At 41.9% G+C, this 25,323-nt stretch overlaps 1 protein-coding gene across 1 annotated transcript in view; it reads left to right on the forward strand.

Annotated features, from left to right (window-relative positions):
* The window catches only part of TEK (TEK receptor tyrosine kinase), a 570,337-nt gene that overhangs the window by 169,361 nt on the left and 375,653 nt on the right, over window positions 1–25,323 (forward strand). The window contains exons 5-7 of the mRNA XM_086962126.1: window positions 11,852–11,983; window positions 18,540–18,680; window positions 22,054–22,182. Coding sequence (XP_086818252.1) covers window positions 11,852–11,983; window positions 18,540–18,680; window positions 22,054–22,182 — 402 coding nt within the window. The remainder of the gene's footprint in view (window positions 1–11,851; window positions 11,984–18,539; window positions 18,681–22,053; window positions 22,183–25,323) is intronic.

The raw sequence follows: 25,323 nt of genomic DNA on the forward strand, positions 1-25,323 counted from the left end.
ATTGGTACCTACGCAACTTATTTATGTGCCCATTGTTTTAGAGCCAGTATACACCCATGTGGTTAGATTGATATAGCCATGGGCATGGTGTAGACTATTTCAGCCCCCGAAGTGTGTGGGCCACACACTTTATAAGAGACCCGTACAGGCCAAGGCCACCTTATATCTGTGAGGCATCCAACTTAAGTAAAATGTTAAAATCTGTCATGTTTCCCACAGAAATACTGCTAAACCCTACGCGAGAAGGGAAGGTGGTCACCTGCCTAGGATAAATTATGAGCGCCAAGCGTCTCTAAATTAGAACAAAAAAGTTCCCAAGAAGGGGAACAGAGATTGCCAACAAATCAAAAGTAAATTCTCTCAGTCTCCAAAATTATATCAATAAAGATTAATTGCATTTTACTTGAAAACTTATTTTTATATACGTTTTTTTGAAATAATTTGTTATATACACAATGTAATAAGCAAGGGAACGTAGTCATTGTCAATACAGTAATGGTACTACCCCCTATGGCTAGTAAAAGATCCCAAAAAACATACAAAACATACTGTAAATAACCCGCAGTCAACCATTTCATCAACCATACTTCATTCATACCCATACAACTGGCATAATACAGACACAAACAAGGAAAAATCGTGAACATGGACAGGAACCACAAGAGGGGCAAAGAGTGGCAGCTCAGGGTGAATGTGTTGAGCAACTTAATGTAAAGCAAGTGCCAAACGATTGTTGTGGGCACGTGTAGTCACACTGAGGTGTATCAGTATTAGATGTTTGCAGTTATTACTGCCTTTTAATTTTATAAATGCGATTTTCCTCTTGTACCTGAACACTTGTCTTCTTTCATTGGATTGAGTTTATATCTGTATAACACATCCAACAATTCATTAGCAGTAGGAGCACCACTGAGTAGTTCCTGTCATCGGTTGTGTTTCCCACAGAAGCCTGCCATAATTCTGCTTCACAACACTGTAGCATACATGTAAAGAGGTGTATGGTCAGATACATGGCTTTCAGGACCAGCCCCTGTCCAAATTTGTTTTGATAAATGTTTTTCACACCATAGGCCCTTTTGTTTTAAAAGAGGGAACTGCATTGGTTCTGGTACTTTTCAAAGTACTCAGACACATGACAATGTACATTATTGATTAAGAAGGAACTCTGAAGTTCACTTTCAAATACTATTCTCATCTGTATATCCCTGCTGGAGAAGAATTAGATCACAATTGTGAGGGTGGTTGTTTAGCCGAGAAGCAACACCTGCATTATCCTGTATTCTACACAAAAAGAGAGTCCAGGGAAAGTTCCTCTACCAGATACGGTCATGAGGTTTTGAGGGTTAAAGGCGGGGAGAAGGAATCATATCCAATTTCTTGATGTCTGCACTCATAGCAGGAAGAATTGCCAGTGTTCCAGTCAATACCCTCGATTTTGAACTATGCATATTTTCTGTTGAAATCAGAAACCGTACTAAAAACAGATTCCTGATCAGATGTAGAATATTATTTTCAGAACGAATTCATGTGTTTTCCAAATAACATTAGCTTTTTGCACATTGTTTTTGTCAGGAATGTTTACCTCGAACTATATAAAACATATTTGTGTTTTTTATTAACAGTTGCCAGTAGATGTTTAGATGTTTTGATGCATATTGTTATAATGCTGTTAAATACAGTTAAAGCCCACAATAATACTAAGACATTAATACGCAGCAGTCAGCAGCAAACCCTAACTTATATTTCTTACATTCACATAAGATATATCTGATATGAGGGTTGCCCATCACCAGTACTGTACAACCAAAAAATAGACATCATCAAATGAACAGGCATGGAATGAATAACTGAAGAGTTCTGTCACACTATGCTGGAAAATTTGGAGGACTTTGATTTAGTCCACCACCTAGGTCCCAAATATCAATAGACTCTGACTCTTTATATCTCACGATTAAACTCAGATATGAGATGATAATAACAATGTCTACCCAACAAATCTCTCGACTTCTCTCACCCTCCAACCATGACAGCTCTGGGACCACAACTATACACAAAAGCTCAAATTGGACACCCCAATGCAGTAACCAGCTAAACTGACTATAATCATAAGAAATACCATATCAGGGCCTGCAGAGCTGTTGAAGCTGCTAGCATAGTGAAAACGATAAAACCGAGTGTCTATCTCTCACACTTCATCACCTGCAGAGCTGTTGAAAGCTGCTAGCATAGTGAATACCATAAAACCGAGTGTCTATCTCTCACACTTCTTCATCCACCACACAGCTATGCACTGTTTCATACAATAACCACACCTTTGTGGTCATCATGCACGACATAGAAATACTTCCCACATAGGATCAAAGCAAGGACTTTATCCTTCCAATCACACACCATACATGGTTTAGCGTGCTACCTATATAGGCAAACAAAAAAACAACAATATCTCAACCAGTATTATTGAGAGAATTAATTATCAAGTATGTCCACGACATTACAGGAAAAGAAAGTAGGGAGACTCTTAATTTGCTTTAAATGTGCTCAAGGCATCATATATTTGGATAAGTACAAGAAAATAGTGGATCAGTAAACTACAGTGATTGTTGTATCAGCACTGTAAAACAATTATTGTATAGGCAGCCCAAAAACTTTGTGCACGCAAGTGCTCGTGACACTCAAAGGTGACAAGTGGCAAAAACAGCGAAGGAGCAATGCGAAAAAGTGACTAATATATACAGAATAACTTATGGTTCAAGCAGGATTATTTACAAGGATTTATCATATATTCCAGACATTTTTAGTGAACCATAGTAGAGATAGGCACCGGAGGTAACACTGGTATGTCGACGGTGTTTTGATCCTAGTTACTTGGGATCATTATCAGGACTGGGTTGCCAGTTGAAGGTGCCAAACAGGGGAGGGAAAGGGGAAATTTAGATATGGGAAAGGGGAGGCATGAAGAGACAGCAAGTGTGTGGGAGGGAGAAGCAGGTGTCGAGGCCCACCTGAAGAACGAAGAGGGGATGCGGATAGGTTAGCAAGGCTGGTCCCAACCTATATAGGCAGGCGCTATAGCGGGGTAGTAAGCGCTATATAAATGCTGCAATGCAATACAAATATACAACCAGAATTGGTAACCTCCTGTATATTTTAATGCACTAAAATTAATCTCCTCTACTGAACCAGTTTATTCTTTTGTTGAAGGACTCCTTCATAAAGTACATTGAAAAGAAACAGGCATCTTGATTTTTCTCATAAATTGAGACTATCCCTTTATCATTGACTTATTCTTTGAACACATAATAACAGTACATTAATAGTAAAGTGGTAATAATCAAACTAGGTCCAGCTGTGTGGTGGAGTAGTAGCGCTGTGTGTTATTGGAGTCCAAAGGTGTTGGTTGGTTTCACTTGGTCTAATAATTTAATCTATTGTATTGCCCTTATGTTTTTTCTCATGGGCACATATTATTCAATGTCTAAATCCCTGCATACCATTGGGTATGTCCAACTCCAAAATTTGGTATATAAGTGATTAAAGACACAGGGAATATAATTTAGACAAAGGACATAGTCTCAATGTGGTCTGTGATTGAGCTCTCATAAGACCCAAACAAACTGACCCACACAAATATGTGGTTTCTAATAAACATTTTTGTCTGACCTTTGGTACCTTTGGCCGAGCAAATGTCCTCAGAGAAATTGTAACGTCTAGTCAAATAACAACATAATTGATATATGTATATTTTAAAGTTCCGAATCACGTCAAAAGGGTAAATAATTTGTTTTAACGCAGTCAAGTTACAAAGTAGGGAAAATGGTGTAAAATTAGGTAAAATTAACATCTCAAAAAATATTTAAAAAATCAAGAATAAAATGATCGAAAAATAGTCTAAGTTAATTAAGATTTTGAGTTCAGTTTGAATTCAAATTAGCGTGCAAGCTGCGCCGTCTTACCATCTGAACAGGTGTTGAGTTAAAAGTGCATTAACTAAAAAATGCAGGAGAAGGTGCTGGATTGCTGGCTCGAAGAAGTCAAACTCTTGTTTTGAAAGGATTAGGTCAATAGGTAGGAAAGCTTAAACAAAATGCAGACTGAAGGTACTGGCCACAGGTCAAAGCTGGTTCAGTGGATTTGGCTAGGCTTTAACGGCTGTCTGATGTAGTGGGCATTGAGGTACAAAATTCAAGCACAGAGAAACTGAAAAATTCCATGTTCCAGTTGATGGTTTCTACAGGGCTAGTTTCACTAAATGAAGCCTGTTTGTCAGTGCCCCTGATCAGCCTCCCCTGGAAACAGGCTCATCTCAATCCTCATAACACTGAGGCTCGTCTCAGCAAGTTTTATTCAGCAGGACATAACCTTCCATCAGACAGCCTCTTCTCAGCTCCCCAACTCCCAGGCTTCTTGGAGCATCCAGTGTCTTGGAAGAGGGATGCAAATATACCTGTACATCCCAAGGCAGAAAGAAGTGCTCCTACTTCTGAAAACACGTGTTAGAAATATACCTTGGTGTCAGCAAGGAACTCTAAGTGAAGCTTACAAGTAAGTCTTCTTTTATTCTTCAACTCCAAAAGGTTCTGTCATTTCACTTGCTCTAGTACGTTGTTTTGAAGGTAGTTAGCTGTAGTATCAATAGTAATCTATAAGCTAATCATACTATGAGGTATAACCTCCCATACCTTCCCTCATTTCAGCAAAATGATAAAAGTATTGCTGTAGGATGCCTTTTGGCATCCACTCATTCAAAAACTTCAGTGCACATAATACCTTGCCAATGCAGTTTTTTAAATGATGATACCTTGTTCATTCAGAGTTCTCCTCTATCTCCCAACTATACCTATGCCAATCCGTATACAGTTTCTTGAACTACAAAGACAAACACCTCCTTATTCTAACAGTTGGCCTAGGCCTGCCATGGGGAAAAGGAAACAGCAAATCTTCTTTGACCAGTTTTTTTTAAAAAGAGAAAGGTGTTTACCTTGCAGATATGTCAATGCCAAAGAACCATTGTCATATGCTTTGTGTGCAAGCCTTTTGAAGTGGTGGCTTGAGAGCTGAGAAATTACCAAGTGTGAATGGCTGAATGACAAAGATGATTTCCATTTTAGTTAAAATGGCGTTTTGAACACAAATGTGGCTTATTTAGCATATACTTAGAAAACACACTTCTACACATCATAGAAAACTTGCTTCAAAAGTAATCACATTAAATCAGTTTGTATGTGTGGAGTAATGTGTAAATGCATACTGCATAGCCATCTGAGGGACGCACTCCTTGGCTGAATATAAGATGGAACGTAAGATGATCTAAGACTATAATCACCACTCCAAAAATACTCAGGGCCCAATTCACAAAAGTAATCTGAGACAAAATCCTAACTTTACGACTCTCGGTATTCACAAAGTGCATTTAGGTGTAGTAAAGTTAGGATTTACCAAATTCAAAAAGATACAATTTATGTTCAATGAACTACAAGTTATGTTCACAGAGAAAGAACTTATGCCCACTGAAATGGAAGTTAAGTTTACAGACATACGACTTAAGTTCAAATAGATATAAGTTACGGTCTGATACATACAAGTTCATTTCATAGAGATAGAATTTATGATCACTGAACTACAGGTTAAGTTCACGGAGATGCAAATTAAAGTGTGAATTTATATGTTGGTGGCAGGGATACTCTTTTGCAACAGCGATTGAGTATCCTTACTGCCAAATATAATTGTCTGCCTGCCCAATTTAAATGCAGACGGACCATAGGTTTAGTTATGGTGGTGACTACTCCTTCATCGCCATAGCCAAACCTCTCTAATGGAGTAAGTATTGTCAGAGAAGTGGCTATATGTCTGCCCACCAAATCAGGATGGGCAGATATACAGCTGTTTTTTTCTGTCCGCCACATGTTATGTGCAATTGGAATCAAGTTTAGTTTGCATAGATAAAACCTAAGTTCACTGAGTCATAAGCCAAGTTCACAAAGATAAAATTGACCTTAAATGAAAGAAGTGACGTTCAAAGAGCCTAAGTTTAATGAGCTACTAGAACGTCACTTAGTCAGAGATGCCATTCATTAATATATATGCTAGGATCAAAAAGATACAACTAAATTACAAATTATGTTCACAGAGAAAGAACTTAAACTCACTGAAATTGAGATTGAGGTTACAGAAATACAACTTGAGTAAAATTAGATAAATGTTAGGTTCTCAGATATACATGTCAATTTTATAGAGCTATAACTTACCCTCATTGAATTGCAAGTTAAGTTCACAGAGATACTAATTAAGTTCACAGATAAAGAACTTATGTGTATTGTGATACGTGTTTAATTCACATATATAGAACCTACGTTCACTGAAAAACACAGAACTAAAATTTACACTTAATAAAACAAGTGATGTGCATAGAGCCCAAGTTCAATGAGACAGAAGAAAGTCGCAGGGACACAGAGAGATTACATTTATTGAGATATGTATTTGGTTCATAGCAATACAACGTAGGTTCATGGAGATACAATTTAAGTTCACAGAGATGCATCTAAAGTTCATAGAAATAGAATGTATTTGCTTTGAGATACCAGTTAAACTCCATGAACTCGAACTTAAGTTCACCAAGATACAAGCCAAATTTAGATATACTGCATTTATATTAACCTAATGAAATTCATGTTACGTTAATATAAACTAAACTTGCAAGATACAATTTAGCTTCACTGAAATAAAAGTTATGGTATCAGCGATACAATTCATGATGCAAATTAAACATGTTGCAAGTCAAGCTGCTTTACGTTGACTCCTCTGAAGGAGCAGAGTATGAGACAAGTGTCTGTCTTAAATTGGTTCATCAATCCAGATTTCATTATTAACAAGCATTTGCATTGCAACAGGTCTCGCATCTACGAGAGTTTGAGCTATTGGCATTGTAAATGACAATAGCTGAAATTCTCGCAAATGCGAGACCTATTACATTGCAAATAATTGTTGTTTGCAAGCGCCTCATGCCACGCTTTTAAGTTAATAGAGGCCACGCCCCTTTCTTACGATGGCCTGCATCTAAAGAATGGGGCGCGGCCGCCATTAAAGTGAAAGCACGGTATGGGTTGCTTTTACAAAAAATGCATTTGTTTGTCAAGTTGACAAACAAATGTCATTTTTTGTAAAAGCAGCCCATGCCGCACTTTCACTTTAATAGCGGCCGCAGACCTTTCTTTAGACGCAGCTCGTCTAAAGAAAGGGGCGTGGCCTCTATTAACATGACAGCGCAGCATGGGGCACTTGAAAACAACAAAAAAGTTAATAAATATTTTTAATAAAACACGCAGCCGTGTTCAGTGCAGCAAATAAACCAAAGGTGCAGATGCTACGGTGGTGTACCATGCTATAAAAAATAAATTAAGTGTTAGGAGAGATCGTGTCTAGCCTGCAACAACCGGTAGGTGAAAACAATTTAAGAAAATTGTGCTCGGAGGCTGTAAATAACGCCTCCCGAGTACCAACACACATAAGAGGGCCAGTTCTTATGGGAGGTTACAAGATGAGACAAGGTGGTACTAAGGAGGGACTACTAAGCCTATTGACCAATGAAAAGCCACAGTTTACCGAAGGACAATGACACAAGCCAATGAAAAATATGGGCAGAAATTGAGCGGAGCTTCAAATCCATATCTGACTACAGCATGCCTCACAGAGCAGCACATGCACTGCCCAGGCTTGACCTAAAAATACACACCTTGCAGGCCACTTGCAGGTGAAGCCCAGAGCTCATTGAACTATTGATGTAGATTAGTTCAAGATGTCCTGCTGGAAGAGCTATAAACATGCTTTGAGCATGAAAAATATTCATGGCCACTGGAATTATGAGGTCTTTAGCCGTCTCTTTTCCACATAATGCATTTGCAGCATAATTTGGCAATTTAAACAAAAAGAAGATGCTTCTAACTCAAACAAATCGAAAGTTACTAAAAATAATGACACCTAGTAATAGACAATGGCAAACCATTTGAAAAAGTTAACTGGTCACCGTTTAGTTGCTGAATGCTGCTTCTATGTGCTTAACTAACTGAGCTGAAACGTTTGCCCAGACAGTATTAATTTGTGTTAAAATGACGAAATAGTGAAATAATATTGCCATAGTATTTGCCACATTATGTTGCATCATTTGCCCTTTATTGCTGCATAATTTAGTCAACCATGCCACATAATTTGGTCCTACATTGAAGGATATTTCCAGTGGCCCTTGAGACAGAGCTACTTAAAGGAGATGCTGGCACTCTTCGCCATGTCAACTCGGCTTGCTCATTTTCTGCCCAAGGTGATCAAGCACCTAATTTTGTCACTCTGGAGATTCTGATCATTTTGATGTGACTTGTCATTTTACCCAAAGACAAGTGTACAGTCTGTGTTTCACTTCTGTTACTCTATTTGATGTACGCTGATATTGTTAAAACACAACAAATACATGCAAAGCCACTATGCACTTTTGACCCTGCAAGTATTTTTTATGTTAATCAGCCCATCATGGTCTCATACATCTGAGCTTCCTACATACCATCTGGAAATTAGTAAGAGATCTGGGTGCATAACATGATCTTTTGCGCAAAAGTCCACAGACACAGAAGGGAGATATGTGACAGTTTCTGTATGAAAGTTTACTCACACGGACTAACTTGATGATTGAGCAAGTTGGCACATGCACTGAAACATGCAACAGTGGTTGCCACTCTGTGTGTTTTGAGCACCAAACCGCAGAGGTAGTGAGTTAGAGCATTCAGTGTAGGCAATGGGACTTTATGCAGAAAGTGTCACATAACACCCTTCTCTGTCCTGCACACTGGTGCTCAAGATGTTGGCCCGACCCCCATTCCCTTCAGTGCACTTCCAAACTGAAATGGATGTATGACTGTTTTAAGGAATGTTGGCCACAGGTAAGACCATCGGGTTTTGCGGCTCACAAATTGTGATTTTTAGCAACTTGCATTTTGTTCTCAGACACTATTTGCGATTCCCAAATTGGTCACAAAGGGCCTGCCTCATTAATATTCATGAGGCAGGTCGCAATTTGTAACTCATTGGCAATGGCTGGCACTCACAGAGTTGGTGGACTGCTGGGGTCAGCAGGCCACCATATCTGTGACAGCTTCCAACACTTTGTGGAAAGCCCACAGAAATCGCTGACAGTTTCTGCGGCACTGCCTTATCAAATAACTTTATCATACTAAATAATGCATTGCTAGAAGGTGCCACCACCACTCGGCCTACAAATTCCTCAACTTAAATGCGAGAATTTCTTCTTTTGAACTGTTTTGACTCTAGGATCAAGGGGTTTGGGATCTTTACATGAAACTTCCTACCCTGAAGATGGTCTCATAGATTTACTTCAGAAGAGACCAAAACGTCAACTCCCTAACCCATTTTCCTTTTAGTCTCTGTTAAGATTGAATCTAGGAAATGTTGTTCCTATGTCTAGGACAGTCTCCAAACTGTACACTATTGAAAATGGGTTATTGTGCTTTGAAAACTAGCGAGACCTAACTGTGATGGGTTTTTCAGTTCTGTGATCAATGCCGTTGCAGCACCTTTTTTGATTTGAACCCCTAATAAAACCATCATTCTATGAGTGAAATATAATGAATTAAGAAATGCACCCAGTTGCATTGATTGATTTCTCTTCTTTTAAAAAAAAAATAATACAGACCATTGTGCTTTGAATTGGTTTCTTGATGTCATGATTGGACAGCTTGTGAGTAATTAGAGAATTCTACCTAAATATACCTACAAATACATCCCTTGGAGACATTATTACCTGACACACTCATTCTCCGAAGCCCACAAAAGTATACTGGGTTGCCCATTTCTATATAAATATTTTTTCAATAAAGCTGTTATTTTTTTAAATGCAGACCGTGTTCTTCAAAGGAAAATGGGATGCATTTCAAAAATACAAATGAAAAGTTTTCTCTTCATTTTGCTAGAGTGGGCAGTGGTCTGTGGGACCACTGCCTGCTCAGAAAAAATGGTGGTGCCCCCAATCACAAAGGAGAAGGGGTCCCTAGGGGACCCCTTCCTGTTTGCAAATGGCTTACCACCAATTTGAAAATGGTGGCAATCTGCAAACATTTTGCAAATGTATTCCCGGTAGCAAAATATTTATACATACCAGTGCGACTCGCTATTCGGAAGGGACGCCCTTTACATGGCCCTTCCTAATAGTGACTCGCAAACCCTATTTTGTGAGTCAGTAATAGGTTACTGACTTGCAAAATAAGGTAAACACAGGAAAATGCATTTTACCAGTTGCAAACGGCCTAATGGGCTGTTTGTGACTGGTAAAATGCGTCACACATCTGGCCCACTGTCTCTACAATTCATTCACACCATGGCCTCAATTAACAGGCAACCATCTATCTTTGAATTACTGCTACAGTGCTTTCTAACCTTCCTAATTTCTATATAAGGTATGGGACCCATATTTACATAGAACTCAGCGCTAAGTGAAATATCACAGTGCTGTGTTGCGCAAACGAAGATAATCTGTCCTGCCTACAAAGCGCTACGCACCAATGATGTCACCGGCAGTGGCAGTTCAGCGAGATGCTAAGCTGTGCACTACAGTGTCTTGTATGGAGCTTGTATTCGACGTACAGTCTTGAACACAAGCTCCCATGTGATGACACTCAGCAAAGGGTAAACTGCTTATACTAAGTAATTTTGCATAAATTATACGTTACACGCTGTAGTATCAGCACCTGTTTTGATTTGACATTTGGACTTCATACAAAGCCTATTCATATCGTCTCATTTACTTGATTGGATTTGCATCAAATTCCACTAGTTAATTGTACTGGCTCCTCCTCCTGTTCACCCCTTATCATATATTAGCAGGTGAATTGGTCATACATAATGAAAAGCAATTTGGCACTATGACGCATGAGAATGCAGCACAAAGCAGCTTTTGTGTGCAAAAGTTGATCTCCACTGCCATTTGCAGCACTTTGGTGCTACACTATAGTGAATTTGGGCCTGGGTGTGTTACAGATACAAAACATTGAAGTGAACAACTATGAAGAGACCTGCAAGCCCATATAGAGCCAGATGTAAGAAGCTTTTTACCGGTTACAAACGGCCCAAGCAGTAAAATGCATTTTGCCATGTACAGAAGGCAAAATGTGACTCAGTAACTTGCTGCCAAATCACATTTTGCTTTTGTGATTTGGTATTAGGAAGCGGTGTGTTTACGGCATCCCTTCCTAACACCGAATAGCACTAGTATGTCTGGATGTTTTGCTGCTGGTAATGCGGTTGCAAAACATTCATAGGTACCACCAACTTCAAGTTGATCGTAACCCTTTCCCCTATGTGAATGTGAGTGCAACACTTTTTAAGAGCAGGTAGTGGTCCCACAAATCACTGCCTATTCTTAAAAAATGAAAAGGGAGCTTTTCATTTTTATTCTGGAAATGCATCCCATTTTTCTTTAAGGAAAACAGGCTGCATTACAAAAATAAAATATTGCTTTATTTAAAAAGCAATCACTGACATGGTGGTCTGCTTACACCAGCAGGCCACCGTCCTATTGATTGTAGTCATTCACAATGGGTCGCAACTTGCGACCTTCCACATGAATATTGATGAGGCAGGTCCGTTTGCGAGGCACTGCAAATCACTAATAGTGTCAAACACACTTGTGGTGCATCGCATTTAGCGATTTCCTAATAGCGAATTGCTAAAATTTGCTATTAGGAAATTGCAAACACTCAATTTTGTACATCTGGCCCTTTGGTGCTTATGCATTGCCGATATATCGTTGTTTGCCTGAAGACATCTAATAATTTTGTGCTTTCTTAATTTGAAGGGTGTACAGCTGGAAAGTGGGGTCCCCAGTGCAGCTTCAACTGCTCAGAATGCCGCAACAACGGAATCTGCAACGAAAACAGCGGGGAGTGCATTTGTCCCCCAGGCTTCATGGGAACGACGTGCGAGATGGGTAGGGAAGAAAGCAGTTTCCTTTAGAAAATGCACTTGAGACGCACCAATTTTCAAGCAGCGTTCGTAAGGACAGATTGCACAATTTAGGCAAAGGACCTAATTTGGACGGACTTGTTTATGATCCTTACAATTTTTGGTTTGTTTGATACTTGAAAAATATATTTTCTATATTTTGGTAAAAGCATTACGTGACACATTTGCGATTTCCTGACACTCAGTGCTGTGCAATCTAGCTCTGGATTTCAAATCTCCATTTGAATTGCGATTTATTGTGTTGCACTACTTTCAGAGCACTGACCCTCTTCTTGCTTTACACTTTCGTGCCTACATTGTCTTTTGCTCCCTCCAAGACTCAAAGCCCGAGTAATAGACTGAGACCATGAATTACTGTAAACATCTCCATGCTATCCAAGCACTCATTGACTGCTGCCAAAAATGTCTTAACCACTACAGCATATAGTCTTGTATACGCTTTTGTGTTGCACGTCATACTTATCCTGTCACTAAGCACTCCAAATTGTGACATAGAACTAAGTCACAGGGAGCTATTATGATTTTTACTCAGTTGGCCAAGAATGGGTACTGAAAAATGAACGCTGGTAACCTGGTTCTGTACCATGATAACTCAAACACTAGATTGAGTCTCTTGGGTAGCGAACTGAGTACGGCCATTAAGAGACAGGCCACTGAATCACTGAAAGGCAGACTCAACATCCTTGCCCTAAGTCAAGAATTTCCAGCATTGTTCCTTGAGCACGGCAATCACACCAGATATTTAGGATAAACACCAGCAATGTAAATAAATCTAAACTACTTCCAGAAAGTACTTTAAATGTCAAGGATTTTAAAATGATTCTCCTAAACATGTAAAGTAGCTCCGGCCCTGGCCATTAGTGCAATGCACAAAAACATTGGATGATTTCATTTCTGTTCTGGTCAAAACAAAATAACACCTTGATGTTGTTAGCTCAGATGTAGGTGTAATACAAAATTATCCCAAGACTCACAAACCAAAGTATAGACAACAATCAGGCAAAGTGTCATGTGTGAAGCAGAATAGTGCATTTCTTCATATGTGTTTGGAGAGCCATTTTGAAACGACATGCTTCCAAACTCTTATCGGAATGCCTGGTGTCAGTTTACAGGATTCTAAGCAACTGCCAATGAGATGCTGACTGCGTTCATGCTGAAAATATTTGATTTGTGGTTTCTAGTGTTGAGCGTATCACATCTCTCATTTGAATTAAGGATCCAAAGTAAAGCTACGGGACGTCACTAAAAGTCGAGGAAGGGGGATTCTTGCATTAGCTTCACAAGCCTCCAGTGGACAAAGAATTATAGTTGGGAATCTATTCATTGCCAATAAAGTTATGTGGAAAAAGGCACACAAAAGGTATGCTCCATTAATACCCCATGGATCTCCTGGCAGTGAGCAGCATCACACAAGTGGAGTAATTGTAATTCAAGCAAGCGAAACAAACAATAGAAGAGCAAACCATGAAAGTTTTATCTCGAGGCTCTGTAACCAAATACAAGCTTGACCTTAATATGATGGCCCAACCTCGCTTATCAGTGATCAAGATAGCATTCAAGACTTACCATTTCAAGATGTCTTTTGAAGAGGACAGACAGACCACTCCATTGTACACTTCTATATCAACACACCCCACTCCAGCAAGCCAAAGCCACCTAGCAACTTCAGATGCAACTGGAACAAGATAATAGAGACGGACTGGAGTCACACCCTCAGATCAAACCAGCCTGTCCTCACGAGGACATACAGACACAGAACAACATAACCAACTTCAACTACTGTATATCAGACTGCGCCTATACACTGGCTCCCCTGAGGAAAGTTAGGCATGCAAGAACAAACACCTGCTGGTAAACGGAAGTCCTTAGAAACTCCAAACGGTACTGTAAGCAACTGGAGGGAAGGTTTGAGAACCAGCCGAGAAAGCACCTCAAGAGACACGTAAAAATCCATGCCTAGAAGGTATCACACCCAGATAAAAGAAGCCAGGAATGTGGCCCTCGTACTGAGGCTGGGATCCTGCTCTAAGTGCGTCAAGGAACTCTTCACCATCGTCAGAAAATTCTCCAACCCAACTGCAGCCACCAACATCACCACCCCTTCACAGAACTTCTGAGACAACCTATCTGACTTTTTCCACAATAAAATTCTCAAGATCGACGGTAACTTCGAACCCCAACTCACCTCACAAGACCTCATCTGACAACTGCGCACCATCCCAAAGAACGTCCATCAACTAATGAACTGGAGTCCCTTCACTACAGAAGACACCACCGGGATTATGAAGACCATCCACTTAGGGGTGCCCTCTCATCCCTGCCCTCCCCACATCTCAACTTGGGAGCAGCACTGATCAGCACCAACCTTACCACCATCATCAACACCTCCATCCTTAGCGGAACCATCCCAGATAACTGGAAACAAGCAGAGGTCCCAGCTCTCCAGAAGAAACCTTCAGCAGAACTCAGCAACTACGGACCCATCCTGCTCCTACCATTCCTGTCCAAAGTCATGGAGAAAGAGATTAACAGACAACTCTCCTCCCACTGAAAACAGCACCACCTCCAGGACATCACTCACTAAGATGGATTGCCTCCTTTCTCTCTGACAAAACACAAATGAGCTAGACTCCCCTCATACACTTCCAAACCCAAGAAGCTTGTTGTGGAGTCCCCCAAGGATCTTACCTCTGCATGATCCTTTTCACATGTACATGGCACCCCTTGCCCACAACATTAGAGCCAATGAATGAATGAATGAATTAGGGATTTGTATGGCGCTACTTAACCCGGAGGCATCAAGGCGCATTTGATGGAAACAGCTGAGTGGTCGGAAGCTCCAGAGAGAGGTGAATTACAGGTAGGACTCTCTGAAAAGCCAGGTTTTTAGATTTTTTCAAAAAAGGGCAAGAGATGGCTGGCCCTTAAGGTCAGCTGGAAGCGTGTTCCACAGTTTAGGGGCAAGGGAGAAAAAGTCCCTCCCTCCCCACTTGGCCTTGACGATTCGAGGAATAGTCAGAAGGTTTTTGTGGGCCGGTCGCAGGGCCCTGCCCGGGGTGTAGAAGGACACGAGAGACCCAATGTCCTCAGCGCCCAGGCCGTGTAAGGCACGGTAGGTAAGGACAAGAACCTTAAAATGAATCCTGGCCTGCACAGGTAGCCAGTGGATGTTTTTTCTGATCATCAACATTGTCCACTAAGCCAACAACACACAGCTCATCCTCTCCCTCACTGACAAGAACAACACCACAAGGACCAATTTCACAACCTGCATGACCAATGTGGCCAACCGGATGAAGAAGAACTGCCTAAAACTCAACACAGAAAAAACAGAGATCCTGATTTTCGGAAACAAGTGCTCCCTATAGGACTCCGCCTGGTGGTAAGCATGACTGTGACCCAAACGACTCCAACAGACCACGCCAACAATCCTCAGTATAATCATGGACGACAAATTTATGATGACTAAACAGGTGAACACAGTGACCTCATCCTGCTTCCTCATACACAGTATGCTCCACAAGATTTTCAAATGGCTCCCCATATACACGAGGTGCACTGTCAACCAGGCCCTTATAACCAGCAGACTGGGCTACGGCAACATGCTCTGCGCAGCATCTCCAACGAGCTCACTCAAAGTTCCAGACCATCTAAAACACTGCCACCAGACTCCTCCTAGACATCCTCGTAGACATCTTATTTGCACACTAAATGAACATATTGGCTTTGAATACCGTGAACTGAATCAGTTAAAATGTTGCCTAACCAATCACTCTCAAGTGATCAAAACTGATGACCCCTTTTCTTTCCCACACCCCCTACTTCAAGCCTCTATGCAAGTGCATTAAATGGACATACATTTTTAATGGGAGAGTACAAGTACTCTGATATCTGCCCTTCACACTTGACTTTCAACTCATTTTCCTGAAACATTCCATCACTATAGCCAGAAGGGTCTCATCATGTTCGTAAGATCCATGAAATCAAACCTATTCTCTGCAAATAAGACCTCAGAGATGTAAGCTATGCCCTGATATTGTCGAAAATCAGCTATGCAATGCCATTCTCTCTGGTATCCCAAAAATCCTTTCAAAGTTGCTTTGCATGCTGCAGTTGGTTCAATCTCAGGAATAGGCCAGTCTAGCCACATTACTTCTGTACTATGTCACTTTCCTGTTTACCTTTTGATGACCAATCTAGAATTCCATTATGCCTTCAATTCATACTACTACCTCCCCATCTACTTTTAAATGAGATGTAAAACAATTTTTTTCTGAATCAATACTTCACCTCATACTTTATCTAGCCTATATGCTCTACTCCTTATATTCCATGGATCTTCAATAAGGAATAGGTTGCATTAGGTTGAACTATTTTGTATCACCTATTATTGCAGCTTCTAATAGTGTGACTGCACACAGTTTGCTTATTCCCGGGTTAATATATGGACAATGATATGATCTGTCTTTGGTAGTGATTCGTAGGTAGCTCTGTATATAATTGTTATTAATCTCTACATCTTTCTATCTAAAACGCACATTTACTAAATTACCTGTTGTTTTTACTGTATTATTTACCATGTTACGTACATAAAATTAATTTATATTGCTAATGAAAATAAAAATGTTGGTACTCATTTTTTTTCGAGTTAAATACATTTTTGATATTTTCCCTGTACTTTACCCTAGGGAGACTACACAGGATGGAGATTTTTGTGTGGTAAAGCATAGTGAAAAGTAAAATCAGCCTCTATGCAGTGATGAACAGTCACACACGTTGGTGGAACCTCTCTTGAATTGACTCCAAGGTTTCTGGCTCCTTTCAGACTTCTAAATATTGTTGGTCTGTCTGCGACGCGAAACCTTGCCTGCTCTGGCTTTACTCTGAATACCAAGAAAGATTAGACATCTTGGATGGTGACATTAATTTGGTACCTTGGACCGTACAAATATAGGGGCAGATTTACAAGCCCCCTGCGCCACCAGTATGTCACTTTTTGTGACCTGCTGGTGGCGCATTTCACTGCTCCATATTTACAAGGACAGGAAAAGCCACCCTGCGTGACTTTTCCTGTCTTTGTAAATATGGCCCTTTACATGCAGCACTTTGTGTGGAAGGGGCGTTCCATGGGTGTTGCTGTAGGTGTTCCCACACAACACCCAAGGAACGAGACACTTTCCAGATTTACAAGGAATCGTAAATCTGGAAATGCGTGTGAATGCTACGCCTCCCCAGGGGAGGCGTAGGGAGGCGCAACGAGGAGAAATGTTTTCATTTCTCCTCGTTTTTTCCTCATTCAATGCGTGCTGCCTTCTTCAGCACACATTGAAAGAGGAAAATGCCTGTAGTGATTGCTTTTGTACAGGAAGATGCCCCTTCATGCACAAAAAAAATCTCCCATGACGCAGGCACCCTTGCACCATGGTGCAAGGGTGCCTGTACCATCTCATGGCTGCAGTTTGTGCGCCAGCGCAGGGGGAAGCACAGAGATGTATTGTTGCAAATATGTTGCATCCCTGTGCTCTGAAAGTGACTCAGTGCGGGCAGCCAAATGTCTTGCAGAATGCACTGAGTCACTTTCATTGTAAATCTGCCCCTCAGTGGTGTATTACACAGATGACTAGGTCGTGGGAAGATCCGACAAGCATCTTCAGGTTCAAACGTCGACACAACCCCTCCCTTGGTCGTTATTTAATTTAATTAATGTGGAGTAAAATGTATACAGCTTGATACAGTCTCCTAACTATATTTTTTAATACGTCATCAACCTTGGGACTTGTGCAGCCTGTATTTACACGCTTGTATATTTATGTTTACCTTTTTTTATCACTGCATTGTTAGCATTATTTTTTACTGTACAAGTTGTACCTTATTTGGATCAGATGAATTAGAAAGTGCGATTCGTAGAGAAAACCATCTGTAATTGATGTATTTCTTAGCAGACGTTTGTTTTGAATTCTGTATGGTAAAAATTGCCACACAGTAGGTAATATTCCAAATGCCTCCCACAAGGCATTCATTTTGTTGATTGTGATGACTGTAGTTCCCTTGAGCATATATGGGATGTCCTTGTTTTAATTACATACTCACATACTCTCGGCCAGGGAGGACCCAGTTGAAATGAATGTCCACATTCACTCAATCATTAACTCTAAAATTCACCCATGAGCTTGCTTTCACCCTTACTCCCTGATGCTCCCAAATCACGCATTTGTCCATGGAGCAGTGGAACATTCAATTGTAGTAGAGCACATTATGTTCTGAATATTGGGGGTAGAACGATCTGGCTTTTCTTTTAGCTCGTGCTTTAGCACATGTATAACGTTTCTCGCTGGGGTTTAGCACAAATGTGTTCAACATACCTGGCTTATATGCCAGAACTGTATCTGCTTCTGATTCATTCTATTTACAATGCTAACAAACCTGGTGCAAATCTGAGCCACTTAGGTCTTTTCATAGATAGGACTCATCTGATGAACACTGAAGATGTGAACTCTACCTTTTCTCTTTTGGATCTTCAGCATGCGGGGAGAACAGGTTTGGCAGATCCTGCAATGAAACCTGCAAGGAGAAGGATGGCTGCAAGTCCTACATGTTCTGCCTGCCAGATCCTTATGGCTGTTCCTGCGCCTCGGGCTGGAGGGGACTTCAGTGTGATGAAGGTATTGTGCCATAAGACAAGCCGCCACACTTCAGTTAAAATTGATCCAGCTTCCTAATCGGAGTGACAGCAATGTTTAGGGGTAGGCCCGGACAAAATAATTGCCAGCATGTGCTGCTCTTTCCTTTTTGGGAGAGTTCTTGAGCAAGGGGCCATTTAGCAGATGTTGAGTTATCTACAGGTTGATGGTTCAATCAATGACACCTTGTCGGTTTGTTGGACTGGCGTGGGATTGAGGCAGCCTTACTCTTCATTGTGATGATCTTCCGACGCATTTTTCAGCACTTGTCATAGTGGGTCTCCCGGCAGACTTCAAAACACCAACAAAAAGGGATTCTGGAGCAGTCTCTAATTCATCACCTAACTTCATAATGTACTGATCCATCTCAGACCGGGATGCCAAAGTAGCAAATACTCTAGCCAAACTGTGGGATGAGGTTACAAGGCTGCAGCTAGATGTCACCAGTAGGTATTATTTATATATGCTGGTAGTAGGTTGATGATCCACTGATTTTTATTTATTTCTCAGGCATGCTGAGTAACATACTGATACCACTTCAGAGCTATTTGAAAAAAGCAGCTAAAGTTTATGCTAGACAAGAATCGCTAATAACTATTGCTTTTGCTCTTTCTTTGCCAAAACACCCAAACTAAGGGGCATATTAGCAAGGGCGATATCGCCGCTTTAGCTGGACTTTTTCCCACGAAAGCGGCAATATTTTTATCGCCCTTTTAGCAAGCTGTCGCTGATAGCAGTTAGCGACAGCCTGTAGGCGATAGCTACAGGTTTGGGGCCCACTTTGCATGTCAGCGATATTTATCGCTAATGACATGCAAAGTGGGCGTACCCAACCTGTTAGCGACTGAAAGCAGTCGCTAACACAGTTATCGCCTATTAGCAAGGCAGGCGAAGCAATAAAAAAACTCATGCTAAGCGCGATTAGCGCTAGAATCTAACGCCTGCTCAGACCACTTCTTAACCTTATCCAATGGGAGGTGGATATTCAGATTAAGTCCCCATTAGTGATAATGCCTGAATATCGCTGGATTTCCAGCGGTATTCACGCATTGAGCCGCTATCGCTGGATATTTTATCGCTTTGGAGATAAACGTTGCTATAGCACATTATCTCTGCGATAATATCCGGCGATAAAAAAAATGCGCTAAGCGCATTTAGCGATAATTATCACTATTTGTTGCTAATATGCCCCTAAGTATCCAAATATTTTATTACAGCCTCTTCATTTATTATTTATTGATTGATTTATACAGGTTCATTTAACAAACAAGATGAACCAAAGACAAAACAGCTACAATTTAAAAGATTGCATAGATTGCACCACATAGTTTAAATCATATTTAGCATGCCTGTTACCACAAATCACTGCATAACTGAATAACATGTGTTAGCCATATACAGTTCTCCAATCCAGAATCCCTTTCGGGAGAGGGTACCCCAATCAAAATACTATTGTTTACTGCGCTGTATGGTGGATAAGACAACGGAATGACACGTTTCAGTGACATCACACTCACAAGGGCATAGCTCCTTGCATTGTTATATCACTAACCCCAACTGGTTGAAACTGGTTGAGATGTGTCTGCCAGTGTGCAGCTAGAGACCCACACTTGTTGGTTGAACAATTGTGTTATTAGTGCATGCCATGTTGATGTGCTGTCAGGAAGCGGTTTGTCCCTGATTAGTAGAAGATTATTCATGGTGATACACTGTAGCTGGCTTCTATTTCAAATGTTTGTGAATAAGTGCCCCCGATGAAGTCCCCCAAAACGACAAATGGGGGTGTTCTACAGTTCCTACTAATCAAGAAAGACTGTGTGTTTGGACAACATATGCGTCAAAATATGGGGACTGAGTCCATGCATATAATCAGAATATGTTGGCCAAATTCCTGGCTAGCTCACAGTGCGCCATCTGGAACCCTAAATATTACAGTGTACGGGATGGTGCCCGCAACCTTAAAACATGACCACTCTGAATCCCCCAAGATAATTATGGAAACAGATCTACCCTTCCATGATTACCTTCAGCATGCCCAAAGGGAGACAGAAGTGAATTGGCATTTCAAACATTTATTGAAACAATTGGATTCTTGAGTAAAATACACGAGCTGCAATTATCAGTAGAAGGAAATGAAGCATTGTTACCAGCGTTACAGAATGGTGAAGAAGATGAATAATTCAACCATTATAACATTGCAGTGATTATATGAATATATATCATAATGATAACCCTACCTAACACTGAATCTACTCTAGAGAGTGTAGTAAGAAGTGCATTCTGTAAGATCTCTTGGAGCAGCTTAACTCCTAATTTACCTGTATGTGTGATGTACCCGGAAGCCAGTCTGGTGTTTAAGAGGTAGCTGTCCTTTTAAGGATAGTGATTGAGGTCAGCAGGGCTGGCAATCAATAACAAGCGAATTTCGAGGATAATCCATGGAAGCGCTCCTCTCACGAGTCAAAGCTCAGAAGTAGTTTATATAATTAAAACCGATTAGGTTCTCACTGTGTCTAAGGTCCTTTACAAACATTATTTGTCGTACCGATTCAGACCTGTCACCAAACGGACAATAAAACACATGGGCAGCATGCTCAGTGTACTTTATCCTTGTACAAGATGTACAGTGTTGTGATGAAATTCTTATGAAGAAATGTGTGTTGCAATGAGAACACTTTCTGAGTAGGTTATCATGTACATGCAAAGTATTGTAAAAGTCCTCGTCTAAAAAAAGATGTCAAGTTTAAACGTAAATGTGCAAAATGGAAGCTTTTGTGCACTGACCCTGTTGAAATCCACAACAGGGGCAGTATTTTCATCATAATGGAGAACTGAATTCACAATGTAGGTAAAAAGATAGATTTGTGATAAAAGCATCTGGCTACGTAAGTGGAAATATATTCTTTGAAGAACTCTCACCCACACACGTGTATGACTCTAGCTTTGCACTGGGAGACACAGCTTAACTTTGATTTCAGCCTTATGTAACTTATGAATGCATTTCAAGCTGAAGGCATCACATACTGGTAGCACTCATAGTGTGGAGAATGTAGTTTAAGAATTAAGAGAGTGCAACTTCAGGAGCTCTCATTCATCTTTGGCTACTGTCAAGATGCCCTTGAAAAGAGAACAATATTTTTGTTATATCGATACGTCCAAGAGAGGTGGAGTAGGGTAGGATTCATTCAATACAGTTAATCTAAATGGACATCTCTTACATAGCAACTAGCATTTATCTAACTGTCCTGGGCCCATGTTGTATTCACCTGTCTTATAGAGAAACCATGAAAAATAAACATTCCTTTACCATAATTCAAAATCAATTTAAGGTTAATACTGCATTCTGTTTGTGCAGCTTGCAAACCAGATGAATATGGACCAGACTGTAAGCTCAAGTGTCAGTGCAGCAAAGAGGGAACCTGTGACAGATTCAAGGGGTGTATCTGCTCCCCAGGCTGGCATGGTCTACAATGTGAAAAAGAAGGTAAGCGCAGTAATGTGGTGCCATGTGTCTATAGCTGTAGTAGCTGAAGAGCCCATTAAGACTGATGTTGCACAATGTAAAGATATATATATTTTAAATGTTTATTCATTTTTATCTGAAAATTCCATCATGCATTTCGTCAACTGTAAAAACAACATTAACAATCTTTGGAATGCAGCATATCAGTGCAAGAAAATGTTGTACCGTTTAATCTTATAGTGCCAACTGTTGTTCTCATGTTCCAGGACTTACCATTAATATTCAGATAATATATCATATATCATGTTTCCATTCAATGCTTGTATGTGTATAACTTCTGTCCTCTGTTACTACATGGAAATATATAATTGCCATTTAGAAGATTTTAGTCACCTCCCCAAATACAAGGCATTCCTCTATGCAGACAAGAATTTATCTTATTTTACGACACTGTTGGACTTGGCACTTTTTGCAGGATCATCCCAGAACCTTTTGCCTTCCTCCTGTATTTTTTCTGACCAGTTGTGGGTGGTTTTATGACCCTGGGCATGTTATCACTGCTGTTCAGTGCTAAAGTTCATGTGCTCTCTATGGTAAATTTGGTAAGCTTGGTCTACACCTGTTTGGCATATTTAATTTACCTGTAAGTCCCTTATACAGTGGTATCCCATAAACCCAGGGCCTGTAAATTAAATGCTACTAGTGGGCTTGCAGTGCTGCTTGGGCCACCCACCAAGATAGCCTTTCAAACCTGTCTCAGGCCTTTGCCACTGCAGGGCCTGCACGTGGAGTTTACTGCCACTGTGACGTGGCACATACAATGGTTGCCACATCTGCAACTCCCGTTTTACTACATATAAGTCACCCCAGAGGTAGGCCCTAGCTAGTCCTATGGGCAGGGTGCGGTGTAGGTAAAGGGTAGAACATGTTCCTTAACTGTGTGGCATGTCCTGGTAGTGACAAAGAGCCTATTTTGTTTCTCACTGCTGTGAAGCTGCCCTCTCATAGGAATGCATTGGGGATTCCCTGATGTGTGCTTCAGTGATGAATCCTGATCTGAGAGGGGTAGTATGATCAAGTTTGGTATGTTTGGAATAGTAGTGATAAATCTGTTTAATTGGTAAAATCAGATTTATTATTACTATTTTAGAAATGCCACTTTTAGAACTGGCACAAAAAGGGGTGGTGATGGACGGAGCATCTGAATCAATCAAACACTCACACCCAGTCAAAAGATCTGGGTCTAATCCATCACCGTTCTTTAGCCCACTCTGCCACCCCAGTTCAGACATGGCTATATGCAAATCAGTCTGACCCTGTGCCTCATGGGAACAGTCCAGCCCAAACTGCCAAGCCATGTATTCCCTGGACCGGAAACAAGCTTCCGAGGACCGTTTTCTGGCATTCCAGCCGTCTTCAGCCCGGCTTGCTTGAATCCAGTGGCAAAGTGAGCAAGGGACTCACGTCTGAGCATACCCTGCCACACTTATTGCGGCCAAAAGCGGTACAAAAAGGGGTGGTGATGGACAGAGCATCTGAATCAATCAAACACTCACACCAAGTCAAAAGATCTGGGTCTAATCCATCACCGTTCTTTAGCCCACTCTGCCACCCCAGTTCAGACATGGCTATATGCAAATCAGTCGGACCCTGTGCCTCATGGGAACAGTCCAGCCCGAACTGCCAAGCCATGTCTTCCCTGGACCGGAAACAAGTTTCCGAGGACCGGTTTCTGGCATTCCAGCCGTCTTCAGCCCGGCTTGCTTGAATCCAGTGGCAAAGTGAGCAAGGGACTCACGTCTGAGCATACCCTGCCACATTTATGGCGGCCAAAAGCGGTACAAAAAGGGGTGGTGATGGACCTGACCGATACCATGGATGTCGGGCGGATCGCCACCGAGGGCCTGTCCGACATCCTAATGAAGCCCTAAGTTACCTAAATAACATGATTCTGACATTCTAAATAAATTTATATTTTTCAAATGTGAAATATGTATATATACATAAATAAATAATCATCATATTATTAAACAATTTAAAAATAAACTTTTAAAAATTTAACTTAGGGGGCGTGGCTTGGCGGGCGAAGATGGCGGTCGCAGCCTTGTAGAGCTCCCGCCGGCCCGGACTTAATCCGATCATTTATCCTGACCCCCGAGCCCGCTGCTGGTACCCAGTGATTGCTTTCGATCTGGTGGGATCTCCTGCCTACTTTGGTGTGCCGATCCTGCATCTCTGCCCTGCCTGTGATCGGAGGGGAGCGGCGACGAAGTGCGGCCTGGTGGCCGGCCGGAGGCCGGGGTCCTCGAGTTTCGCGACGCCTGGCGGTGGTAGTGATCTGGCGAGTGCGGGTGGCATCCGCCGCGCCGGCCTTGGCTCGTCTCATTGACTGCAGTCGCCCGAAGGATCGAGACGGTGCCGTCGGATCCTACCCATCGGTTCCTTCCCTGTGTGACCAACGAGCGGAGGCGGCGAGGTGTGGCCCCGCGACGGTCTAGAGGCGGAGATCCCTGAGCCCCGAGGCGGCCGGCGACGACCTGGCGGACGACAGTGGCATCGGATCTGCTCATCCTGGCCTGGCCCATTGCTGCGGCGGCCCACAGACCACGGACCCACAGCTTCTTCATTTGGTACTTTGGACAGCTGCCCGTGGGGACGGGCGCGGGTGCGGCCTATCCCGCCTGGGTGACGCCGGGACCTTGATTTTCGTGACGCCCGATTGCTGTGGCCGGCCCGCGTTTCTCTCTGGGGCCTCATCTGGGCCGTCCCGCTAGGGACTTGTGACAGTATCCGAGGGTTCGGGGTGGTGTCCGCCCTGCCTGGCGTGTGCCAGGACCAGAGACAGAGGAGGTGGCCCGCCTAAACATGGCCCTATCGACAAATTCACTGGGCCGAGTGGTGGCGCCGGGGAGGCCGGTGGCAGCGGTGGCCCTGGGCCGGACAATGCAGCTCTACTGGCGGCCATCACCCAGTCCCGAGACACGCTCGATGCCAAGATTGGGGCGGTTGGGGCGGATGTCACGCTCCTGCGCCAAGACCTCCGCAACGCAGTGGAGCGGATTGCTGGGGCTGAGACCCGTATAACGGAGACCGAGGCGGACATTAGTGGCCTAAAGAAGCGACTGGCGGAGGTGGAGAGCGTTCAAAAGACACTGGCGGCCC

This window comes from Lissotriton vulgaris, chromosome 3_1 (genome assembly GCF_964263255.1).
Source record: "Lissotriton vulgaris chromosome 3_1, aLisVul1.2, whole genome shotgun sequence".
NCBI lineage: Eukaryota > Metazoa > Chordata > Amphibia > Caudata > Salamandridae > Lissotriton > Lissotriton vulgaris.